Source organism: Eleutherodactylus coqui, chromosome 4 (assembly GCF_035609145.1).
Source record: "Eleutherodactylus coqui strain aEleCoq1 chromosome 4, aEleCoq1.hap1, whole genome shotgun sequence".
Classification (NCBI taxonomy): Eukaryota; Metazoa; Chordata; class Amphibia; order Anura; family Eleutherodactylidae; genus Eleutherodactylus; species Eleutherodactylus coqui.
The window spans coordinates 32,832,334-32,844,753 of record NC_089840.1 but is presented as its reverse complement, the minus strand read 5'-3'; the positions used below and the strand labels follow the sequence as shown (position 1 = coordinate 32,844,753).

At 47.0% G+C, this 12,420-nt stretch overlaps 2 protein-coding genes across 2 annotated transcripts; both read left to right on the top strand.

Moving 5' to 3' along the window:
- Positions 1-668: 668 nt before the first annotated feature.
- Positions 669-1,079, top strand: LOC136626454 (late histone H2A.L3-like). Its single transcript, XM_066601519.1, has one exon. The coding sequence runs from the start codon at positions 669-671 to the stop codon at positions 1,077-1,079; it is 411 nt and encodes a 136-aa protein (XP_066457616.1).
- A 10,925-nt stretch (positions 1,080-12,004) lies between these two features.
- Positions 12,005-12,420, top strand: LOC136626453 (late histone H2A.L3-like). The gene has a single exon (XM_066601518.1). The coding sequence runs from the start codon at positions 12,010-12,012 to the stop codon at positions 12,418-12,420; it is 411 nt and encodes a 136-aa protein (XP_066457615.1). The 5' UTR covers positions 12,005-12,009.

Genomic DNA, 12,420 nt, shown 5'->3' with positions numbered 1-12,420 from the left:
TGTGGCCAGGGAATCCGCAGCGCCAGCTCTGCTGCGACGGAATGGCCGTCCCATGTGGACTAGAGTTCTGAGAAATTTAGTCCACATGGCTGGCTAATTCCGGGATTAGCGGCCACAGGCGGACTTGCCGCGGTGCAATTCTGGACAGAATTTCTGCGGTAAATCCGCCCTGTGTGAACCCAGCCTGAGGGTGCATTTACATGACCGTATATCGGCTGGGTTTTCACGCCCAGCCGATATACAGCGTCTCTCTCTGCAGAGGGAGGAGGCTGGAAGAGCCAGGAGCAGTGCTCTGAGCTCCCGCCCCCTCTCTGCCTCCTCTCCACCCTCTGCACTATTTTCAATGAAGAGAGGTGGGACAGGGGTGGAGCTAATTTCCAAAACATAGCCCTGCCCCCGTTCCGCCTCCGCTCATTGCAAATAGTGCAGAGGGGTGGAGAGGCGGCAGAGAAGGGGCAAGAGCTCAGAGCACTGCTCCCGACTCTTCCAGCCTCCTCCCCCCCCCTGCAGAGAGATGCCGCATATCGGTTTGGCGTGAAAACCCAGCCTATATACGGTTGTCTGAATGCACCCTAAAGCTGTCAAATCTGTCAATGTTGTGTTTGTTTTTTCTTAGCCAGTAAATTGATACAATAACTTCTCATGCGTATTCAGCTTTCCCTTTCACAATGTCCGGTCGTGGTAAGAAGATGCCCAAATCCACAGCTGCTAAGTCCTCCAGATCTTCCAAGGCCGGGCTCCAGTTCCCAGTGGGCCGTATCCACCGGTTCCTGAAGAATGGAAGCTATGCGGAGAGGATCGGCTCTGGCGCCAGCATCTACCTAGCTGCCACCCTGGAATACCTGTGTGCCGAGGTCCTGGAGTTGGCGGGAAACGCAGCCAGAGACAACAAGAAAACCCGGATCATGCCCAGACACATCCAACTAGCGGTCAGGAACGACGAGGAACTGTCCAAACTGTTTGATGGGGTCACCATTGCAGATGGAGGCGTCTTGCCAAATATCCACTCCAGCCTATTGCCCAAGAAGACTATAAAAGGCCCATCCACACAAGGGGTTGCAGAGTCTCAGGAGTTGTAATGTCAGGGAAGATATTCTTATTTATGTCTTGCTACTTTTTAAAAGCATCCATGTAACTTTTTTATACTTTGTTTAATACAATAAAATATTTTGCTAACCAGACGATGTGATGTTTTGGTTCTAAATGCTCAAAAGAGTTTGTTAGAATGGCAGTTCACCTAATTTAAATAAATAAAACCACACATCCCCATAAACTATCCTGGTGTGTATTATACAGTACATGCCAGGATAGTGTATGCATGTACAATACGTGCCAAGATGGTGCATGGCTTTTTTTTTTTTTTTTGTGTGGATCATTGTGCAGAGGTACGGTGTCCAGGAAATATCTGAAGAGTCTGTCACCCCCACCCCTTCCCTTTTTCCAGGAGCGGTCCCAGACAGATAGTTAGGACAGTCGGGCTAGTGTCATCCTGAATATACCCCTTCCAGGAGTGGTTCCATACAAGTCCTAAGGATTGTAGGGCGAGCATCATCCTGACTTCCTCCCAGATCTTCTTCCTATGTGTTGCCTGCATTTGGTGTATCAGTCATTACAGTAAAGTTTTCCCAGACACTGACCATTCCCAGGAACTGAAGTACTAAAAAGTTAAGCGTGTGGACTCTGCTTATTACCGACAACTTCTTATTCCTGTGGGAAAGGAACGGTGGCGTCATGCATGACAACCTGCAGATCCTGTTAATGTTTGTTGGCCATCCCTATCCTAGGGGTGTCCGGAAGAGGCCCCGTGGTACTTGGGCCGAGGTTATGTGTAGCCCTCAGGGAAGGAGACTGGTGAGTAACCTGTGACAGCTTTACCCTCCCAGCTCCTCTATGTAGGCCTGAGTGGACCCTCCGAGTCACCGCCGTAGTATTGTACTCCCTCTTCTTACCCTCTCACTGCTAGTGGCATTTTACCCCCTAATCATCCCTTCTCCGCTGACAATGACTCTGTCCCTGTTCCCTCTGCCTGAAGGTGAAGGGAGCTTCTCTGCAGGATGAAGGAGCTGCGATGGTCAGTCTAGGCAAAAACCTTCCTGAGGATCCCCCTCCCTCCAGTTACCTTCATGTGTGACCGAAGTTATGAGCTCCCAGATTCAATCGCAGTAATGAAATAAAGGGATAACCACCGAGCCGCCATCCTCTGCTTAGAAATGAAATCTCTCCAAACACCTCTGCAATAACGGTAATATCTTCATATCCGGGGCTTTGTGAATGACGCTAATGTGACGTTCCTTATATTAGTATTAGATGTTACCGAGGCGTCTGGATAATGAGCCGCGCTGGAGCTTCTGATCTCTTTATAACTAGTGTCAAACTGCAGGCATCTACGGGAGAATCTTCTGTTAAGACAAAACTAATTAAATCTGTCTCTCCGGAGCTGGAATCCATTTTGTTAGGGATGAGCTTCTCATAAACAGCATTGCAAGAATTCCTTCAGAATGCAGTGAGCTTCAGGGCTCAGTCACACGTTCAGAAACGGTCACACCGCGTGCATTTAAAAAAAAAAAAACACGTCCATAGCCACCCATGTGGTCTATCTTTGGACATACGTTTTTGTTTTTAAACGCGCCTAGTGTGAACGTTTTGACGCGTGAAAAAACGCCTGTGATTGAGCCCTCATTGTGGCTTGGTCACATGTCAGGGATTGGTCAGCTTGATTTATCACATTATACGCAGTACATTATCATTAAAGGGGTTGTCTCACACCGAAACGGGTTACTTTTTTTTTTATTCAATAGGCCCCCTGTTCGGCGCGAGACAAACCCAAGGGATGGGTTAAAAAAAAAAAAAAAAAAAAGTTTATTACTTACCCGACTCCCCCCACGCTGCGGCGACTTCTTTCTTCCTTTACCAAGATGGCCACCGGGCTCTTCACCCACGATGCACCGCGGGTCTTCTCCCATGGTGCACTGTGGGCTCTGTGCGGTCCATTGCTGATTCCAGCCTCCTGATTGGCTGGAATCGGCACACGTGATGGGGCGGAGCTACTAGGACCAGCTCTCCGGCACGAACGGCCCCATTCACCAGGGAGAAGACCGGACTGCACAAGCGCATCTAAAAATGCCAGAAGACAGCGAATTTAGACGGATCCATGGCGATGGGGACGCTAGCAACGGAGCAGGTAAGTGAATAACTTCTGTATGGCTCATAATTAATGCATGATGTATATTACAAAGTGCATTAATATGGCCATACAGAAGTGCTGAACCCCACTTGATTTCACGAGACAACCCCTTTAAGCCAGCCAGGAAGCAATAAAATGTTAGCTTTTATGCCTTATGAAATGTGAATGGGGTCATATACATGAGTGATTCTTCTTTTATTTTTCCTACAATGCAAGGTTTCCTGTTGAAAACAATGGGAAACACTTGCCGTTTGCTACTTCTCTGAAGTGATGGGAGGCGTTTTTGACACTTTACGAAACAGTCACTAGTTGGTATGTTTTCAGGTGCCCAAATTAAGAGTTCATGAGCGAGCTTGAGGAAGCTTAGTAACCACACACAATTCTGAATGTGATAGGAAGTCATCTGATCTTTATTAGTGCTGCATCTTAATTTATAGGGTTAAGTAAAACAGAACATATTATTGGGAAACTTGTGCTCATAGCATCATGGTCCCCAGTCTGGATTTCTTGTACCTCTTTGGCAAGGCTAAAATATTATGTCTGGAATGCTCTTAGTTAATGGAAAGTCACAAGTAGAGATCAGCGAACCTACTCGTTTCGAGTAATTACTCGATCGAGCACCGCGATTTTCGAGTACTTCCGTACTCGGGTGAAAAGAACAGGGGGAGCCCTCTCTCTCCCTCCCCCACTCACCCACGGCGCCCCCAGAATCTTTTAGCCCGAGTACGGAAGTACTCGAAAATCGCGGCACTCGGGTGAAAAAGGGGCGTGGCCGAGTACGCTCGCTCATCTCTTAGTCACAAGGCTTATGATATAACAGACAGAAGATACAAACCGGATACATACTTACTGCTCTCACATTTCCCCCCACGATATAAATACTTCAATACCCCGGATGTACAATCTTTCTCTATTTCTGCAATAGATACTGCTTGTTCCTTTTGCCATGCAGATGACTCTCGCTGGAAGGAAGGTCCATGCTGCTTTACCTTTCTTTCGTCTCCTGTCATGAACATGTGTAAGGTTACTGTATTCTCTAGTGTTAGGCGCAACTGTATGCAAGAGACTTGTATAGGCGCTTGTGACTTGTTGGTGGCTTTTGCAAATCAGCAGGATACAGCAGAACACCAAATAGATAATAACATGATGGACGTTCCGAAGAACTATCCATAACCCACCTGGTTACACCTACATATGGTGACCCCCATCCCTAAGACGGTTCTCTTCTAACCCTAGCTCTGAGCATAGGAGACTCATGCTGGGATAGATAGAGCATGAGGAAATGTGACACAGCTATTTAGTTATGTCTGGGTTAGAGTTCCTTTAATAACACCAGTTGCAAATTTGTGTATTTGTTGACCTGTTACCTTATTATATAACCAACTAGATTAGGTATGCACTAAATGCAACCACAAAGGAGTATACAATTTACTACTGTACCGCAAGGTATACCAAAAAGTAGACAAAGCCAAAATGCACTGAACCAGGAACCGGCAAGCCAATCAAACCATCCCTGGTCCTTATTTTGCCTGGGTGTCTATACTAATTTTTTGATATCTTGAATATATATTTTTTTAAGAATAGCGTCTATTTTATCAGTTAGATTAAACAGCACCTACCTTCAGGTTTCTCGCATTCATGATTAAATACCATCAATGGTAGCTCTGTTCTGTGGAGCAACTTTCTGAGTTCATTGTACATCCAACAGGAGTAAGTCAAGAGCCTGTTAGGTAGCGTTAAGGGCTCTTGCCATATTACATGCTCTACCCGGCCATTAGTTATTGCTAGTCCCCAGACCCCCACCATTGATGCTCTGAGAGCCATTACTTCAGTATTACCCAACAGCGTCGGGGGGTCTTTCATGGAAATCATCTGGTTACAATTTAGCGCAAAAGGGAAATCTTGTCAGTCGGGTGTTTGGTACATGAGAATACCTAAGTGTAATAACATACAAACATACTGGCATATGCCACTCCGGGGCAGCTGTAAGATAATCCAACACCATTGTGTATTCGCTAGTAACAATCAATTACTGTGAAAATTTGATCATCCAGATAGTTTGCAGATTTCACTAACCAGGGCCGGGCACACATGAACGGGTCAGATTCCACTTGCAGGTATCTTCAGCCGACCTGCAAGTGATCTCCGAAACTAATTGCAAATGGTCACGTATGCATGCAGTTTTCCGTATGCATATGGAAAGTGTATCGTCCACGAAGAAGAAAACTCTCAAGCAGTAAATGACATCAGAAACTAGCATTACACAGGCCAGGTGAAATATTCTCATTCTCTCTCTCTCTCTTTCTCCACTCTCACGCATCCATAGACATCAATGGAGTCTGTGCTAAAATAAAGCACGCTGCAATTTTTCTTTCACTTGCAGAATATGCAATTTGTATCCAAAGGTGTGAAGGAAACTTTGAATGTACATGCCTTCCAATGTCCGTGTATTACCGAGGATCATCCGCGTGGAAGCTGATCACAGAATCCGTAATTCAAATCCGGACGTGTGATACCGGGGGAATCCCCTGTTCGTAGTATGAGTGGGCAAATACACCCTCCTGTTAGCCATGCCCATAGACACTACCTGAGGCTTACCATTTGGCCTCGCCCAATTATCCGCAGCTCTCCTGAAGAGTGTGTGGTCAAGGCTTACCGTTTATGGCAGACCATCATGCAGTAACACAAAAGTGGCATGGCTACTACCATGTGATCTAGAACTCCAGACAACTTGTCGTCCAAAGAGCCGGACATCTACATTCAGGCCTGATTTTCTACCATCTTACCATTTATGTTGCCCCCCACACTGTACACGTTTATTAGGTAGCCAGTTGCAATCCCCATGGGTGGTGTGATTCGAAAACAGAGTCGCCACATTATTTGGGACTTCCACACATGCACGTTTTGTACAGAAGGGATAAGAGTCTATAGTGACACTTTTCTTGGGCGAATGAGATGGCATGATGACCCCCGGTCTGAGAACCAACCGGGGTCGCTGAGCCATGCTCCAACCATTACTGGGGCAGTTGTGCTCTGGTGTTTTTGTGACAAGACAGGGTTAGGCTGCATTCACACGAACGTATATCGGCTGGGTTTTCACGCCTCTGCAGGGGGGGGAGCCTGGAAGAGCCAGGAGCAGTGCTCTGAGCTCCCGCCCCCTCTCTGCCTCCTCTCAGCCCCTCTGCACTATTTGCAATGGGGAGAGGTGGGACAGGGGCGGGGCTAATTCTCAGAACTTAGCCCTGCCCCTGTCCCACCTCCTTTCATTGCAAATAGTGCAGAGGGGCGAAGAGGGGGTGGAGAGGAGGCAGAGAGGGGGCGGGAGCTCAGTTCCTGCTCCTGGCTCTTCCATCCTTTCCGCCCTGCAGAGGAGGATGACGTATATCGGCTCGGCGTGAAAACCGAGCTGATATACGTTCGTGTGAATCCAGCCTTACTACGAATTTTATTAAATAGTGACCTGATCTCCTCCACAGAGAGAGGTATAGCCACATAGGAGGCAGAGGAGGATGCTATAGGAGCATGAGTACATATCCAACAATTTTTCAATTTTCGTACGCCATCAAACGCTGCAGTGAGTACTTCATGATGTCTAACAAACCTATTGTTCCAACTATTTCCCAGCATATTATTCAAGCCCCAACCCCATGGCACCATGACCATAACTAAAAGGACATGAATAGTTCTACCGGGTATTTGATTCTTCTTTTTGGACAGAGACTCGCATACAGTGGTTGGACTTAATTGTCTTTTCCTACCAGTTTGACTGAAGTGGCAGTCGTCAACTGGATTTGCTATGATCCATCGAATCTTGGTTCCAAACTTTTTTCCCGATATGCTGAGCTCCTGCCTCTCTCCGCTCCTTGCCGCTGTTTGCAATGGGAGCTGAGGGGCTTTGCTCCGCCCCTGTCCTGCCCCTTCCATTGCAAACAGCGCCAAGGGGAAGAAAGAAGGGGGTGGAATTTGGCAGTCACACTGCTAAACTCCCTCCCACCTCCAGCTCCCATAGGGGTCAATGCAGCTGCCACTGCCGCAAAAGGGCGCTTTTATGCTGCGGAGATACACCCCTGTGCACTGATGCATTGTAAACCAATGCATCAGAGGGGCAGCATATATCGGCCACGGCGTGAAAACTGGGCCAATATACGCCCGTGTGAATAAGCCCTAAGGCCGTGAAAATCGTGGGCGTTTTTTATGCAATGCGAGATGCACCAAATCTCACATGAATTTGAACTCCATTTTTTGAATGGTTTCATACATATGAGTGATTTTTTTTCATCGCGGTGTGGGAAAAAAATCACGGAATGTCCTGTCTTTGGGCGTTCCCTCGGAACACATTGCCCATTGTCTCTAATGGGGTCAGGAAACGCATCGCGCAGAGCACATGAGTGCGATGGGAGGTTTCCCATTGAAAACAACGGTAAACACTTGCTGATCCCACTTCCCTGAAGAGATGGGAGGCGTTTTTGACACAAATGCCTTTCATCAGCAGGAATATCGCACGTTCCCGAGCACGATATTGCACTCACCCGTGTGAACTTAGCCTTCCAGCTAACGTTGCAGCCCTACAGTATGTCATCAGTATTTTTTCCATGTGATTGGTATTTGCCTCCGATTTTAGGGTGCATTCAGATGACCGTATATCGGCTGGGTTTTCACGCCCAGCCGATATACGGCGTCTCTTTCTGCAGGGGGAGAAGGCTGGAAGAGCCGGGAGCAGTGCTCTGAGCTCCCGCCCCCTCTCTGCCTCCTCTCCACCCCCCCTGCACTATTTTCAATGAGAAGAGGCAGGACGGGGGTGGAGCTAATTCCTGGAACTTAGCCCCACCCCTGTCCCGCCTCCTCTCATTGCAAAAAGTGCAGAGGGGCGGAGAGGAGGCAGAGAGGGGGCAGGAGGTAAGAGCACTGCTCACAGCTCTTCCAGCCTCCTCCCCCTGCATAGAGAGATGCCATATATCGGCTGGCGTGAATGCCTGCCCGATATACAGTCATCTGAATGCACCCTTAGACTGCATTCCCACGAATGTATATCAGCTTGGTTTTCACGCCGAGCCGATATACGTCATCCTCATCTGCAGGGGGGGGGGGGGGGAGGATGGAAGAGCCAGGAGCAGAAACTGAGCTCCCGCCCCCTCTCTGCCTCCTCTCCGCCCCTCTGCACTATTTGCAATGGGGAGAGGTGGGATGGGGCGGGGCTAATTCTCAGAACTTAGCCCCGCCCCCACCACCTCTTCCCATTACAAATAGTGCAGAGGGGCGGAGAGGGGGCCGGGAGCTCAGTTCCAGCTCCTGGCTCTTCCATTCCCTCCCCCCCCCCCCCCCCCCTGCACACGAGGACAACGTATATCGGCTCGGCGTAAAAACCGAGCCGATATACGTTCGTGTGACTTCACCCTTAGTTTGATTTTCTACTGGGCAAATACGGATGCATATCTGTCTAATAGAAAACAATACCAATGAATGCAAAAACAGACAAACGTAGCAGATGCTGCGGATTTAAAACATTGTGAAAAATACAGGGCGTTTGGTTGCAGCGTTTTTGATGGACCTTTTAATTGCTGTCAAAAAAACACTTTGAAGCCTGCATGCATGTTAACAACGCAGTTTTGCAATGCAGTTTTCTGCCATGCGGCTTGTACAAGTGAAGCACGATGAAACCATCCAGCACATTCATTATTTTCTGTACACTGGGAAATACAAAAATTACCATTTCAGCCCATGCACCAAAATTGTGACCTTCTGAAGGTTTATGTCAGGGCGATCCATCACATGTATGAAGAGGCTTGCACCCAGAGGCGTAACATGAAGCTCCCAGGCCCCGATGCAAAACCTGTAAAAAGGCCCCCAACTATAATGCTTTATTCATAGTACTGGGCTCCCTATATGGAGAAGAGAGGCCTTATGGGCCCCCTAAGGCTCCTGGGCCCGGGTGCAACCGCATCCCCTGCATCCTCTATAGTTACGCCCCTGCTTGCACCCCTTAATACATTTGCACTGTTAGTCCAGGGCATAGCTTACTTATACTGGCATATGCCCCCATGGGCTTCACCAGTAAAACGTACTTGGCAGCTCAAAATCAAAAGCATTGCAGAAAGGTAAACCCGCCATGTGGATACCAAACCTAAATAAACAGCAACCACCACTAAAGCCACTGCAGAAACACGTGCAGCTTGTACCAAACCCAACCAGCTGAAGGATGACTAATTGGATCATTATAGATCAGCTGCATGATCAATCAAGACCCAAATATCAGTAAGGAGGGGTGGGGAAGGGGCAGGCTGCAGAGTTTGGAGCAGGGCAGGTATGGGAGGAAATGGAGCAGATATAGTTATTTCTTTTTTCTTAATGTGCTTTTTAAATAGTTTTCTTTCCTTTTCTGGCCAAACAAACACTGGGAGGGGAATATATCATCTGTGGGGGCTTTGAGGTCTGTTTTGCTGGAGACCATGGGTCATTACTGGTGCTGTGCCAGGGTTCTGGTGTAAAGCTACCGTTACATGGAATGACTGTTAAGTGTAGAAGTGCCCGATTGCCGTCCCACCAACTACTGCCCAACTACTGCTTGTGGGCTTTATGTGGTCGTAGATTTGTGAATGGAGGTGGACTGTTAAAGCATAATGGACTCCTGTTTACACGGCCTGATAGTTTCTTGGGCATTAGTCCTGCTATAAACTGAGTGACTCCAATAAGTGAGTGACTGGTTGGCAGGTACACGGGCTGATTATCACCTGAGTTTGCTGATAACGGCCCTTAAGGAGGTCTTCCAAGGAGAATACTATTGATGACCTGTTTTAGGATTTTTTTTTTTTGGGAGGGGCTCTCCCAGGTGTATGGGGGCTGTATATATTGCGTGTATTCTTCATGTGTGTGTAATACAGTACAGTTATATACACGTGTATTTTAAATCCCTATAGCCTATATTGGGTGTACTATGTGCCAAAATAGGACCTGCTGCGCTCCCACATGTAAAAAAAAGAAAATGCATGACAAAAATGGCCCAATGTAATTCAATGGGCTTCTGGACTCCAATGTATCAGATGGTAGCATAGGCCGGCCGTGAAAACTGTGCCTGATATACGCTCATGTGAATAAAGCCTAAAGTTGTGACATCAACATTTTATTTCAAACCCCTGCCCACTTTCACTGTAAACATTTGTTCTGAATTGGAAAAGAAAAGCAGCAAGTGCCATCAAATGCCTAAGGATGCAGAAATCCGCAGATTTAGGGTGGATTCAGACGACCATATATTGGCTGGGTTTTCACACCGAACCGATATAAGGTGTCCTTGTCTGCAGGGGGGGGGGGGGAGGATGGAAGAGCCAGAAGCAGGAACTGAGCTTCCGCCCCTTGCCACTTAGCTCCGCCCCACCCCTCCCATTGCAAATAGTGACGGGGAAGGGGCGGGAACTCAGTTCCTGCTCCTGGCTCTTCCATCATCCCCCCCTGCAGACAAGGACACCGTATATCGGCTCGGCGTGAAAACCGAGCCGATATACGGTCGTCTGTAATAGCCCTAAGGTTAGATCACACGTGCGATCGTGCTGCGAGAAAATCGTGGCAAAACTGCGTCTTTGTTCCTACGTTGTGTTTTTTTTTTTGTTTTTTTTTTTTATAGATAGATATATCTCATTGCTGCTGCCCCTGATACAATCGCACAATTCAAGCGCGCAAATTTTTTCAATCTCAAAGTCAATAGGACTTTCTAATATTAAAATCGATAAAAAGGAGGCTCCATAGGAAAATATGCGTTTTTAGTGCAGCGCTAAACACTGTCAATCACTGCCATTGATTTCAATGGGGCTTCTCAAACAAGCATTAAAATACGGCGTTTTTTAAGCGCTGTCTGTTCTAATTTCATGCGTTTCTGCCTTCTAAAATGGGATGCTTTGCTCATTGAAATGAATGGGGTGCATTTTCAGCAGTAGAATGTGGTTAGCACATTTTTAACTTCCTCTTCTTAGCTTCGTTTTTCAGTTTTTCCATTATCCGCTCACTTGGCTGCGTTTTATGTGTTGAAAACGCTATCAAAAACGCATGTCAATGCAGCATTAAAAAATGCTGAGTTTTTTTTTTTACAAGCACATGCGTGAGAATGGCCTAAGTTGCATCTTACAGGAATATTCTCCACATACTTTTTTTTTTTTTTTTTGCTTCCCTTAAACAACTTTGTTGGCTTAAGGCCCATTTTCACGCAACAATTATCACTCAAAATTTGTCAAAACAACCGAATTTGAGCAATAATCGTTACATGTAAACGCGGGCACTTTTCATTTGAACAATGATTTTAAGGTGAACTTAAAATCCATCGTTCAGCTACTGGAGACAAAGCAGTTCGCTTTATCTGTTGGTAGACCACAGGCTGTTATCTCCACGGGGTGCCAGCAGTTAACATTTTATTCTGCCAACACCTGAGAGGAAAACAATGCAGCTATTTGCACAGCTGGGGGTGTGATTAATCACACCCTGGGCTCTGCAAACAGCTTGTGAAGGCCCATTTACATGCAAATGAGGATGACAAAGCTTTAATCGCTATTAACACTTTATGCAAAAAGTTCGCAAAAACTTTCAATTGTTTGAAAGATTCTTTAAGTGTAAATGGGACTTTACTTCAGACCAGGATTTTGTTTTAAGGTAAACATTGCATCTTATGATTCCTCTTGTCTCTGGCTCTTCTCTAGACACTTCTGAAAGCTGTCTAGTGAAGTGCGAGATATGTTTGTTATTTGCAAACTGATGTAGCTCCTGCTTGATAAACTTAATGTATATAAACAGTACTGCACAGACAATAAACCGACACAATAACTCATGTATGTTCAGGTTTCACAATGTCCGGTCGTGGTAAGAAGATGCCCAAATCCACAGCTGCTAAGTCCTCCAGATCTTCCAAGGCCGGACTCCAGTTCCCAGTGGGCCGTATCCACCGGTTCTTGAGGACAGGAAACTATGCGGAGAGGATCGGCTCTGGCGCCAGCATCTACCTAGCTGCCACCCTGGAATACCTGTGTGCCGAGGTCCTGGAGCTGGCGGGAAACGCAGCCAGAGACAACAAGAAATCCCGGATCATGCCCAGACACATCCAACTAGCGGTCAGGAACGACGAGGAACTGTCCAAACTGTTTGATGGGGTCACCATTGCAGATGGAGGCGTCCTGCCAAATATCCACTCCAGCCTATTGCCCAAGAAGACTATAAAAGGCCCATCCACACAAGGGGTTGCAGAGTCTCAGGAGTTGTAA

Coding starts and splice junctions, on each gene's coding strand:
- LOC136626453 (XM_066601518.1), top strand. CDS start 12,010: ATGTCCGGTCGTGGTAAGAAGATGCCCAAATCCACAGCTGCTAAGTCC.
- LOC136626454 (XM_066601519.1), top strand. CDS start 669: ATGTCCGGTCGTGGTAAGAAGATGCCCAAATCCACAGCTGCTAAGTCC.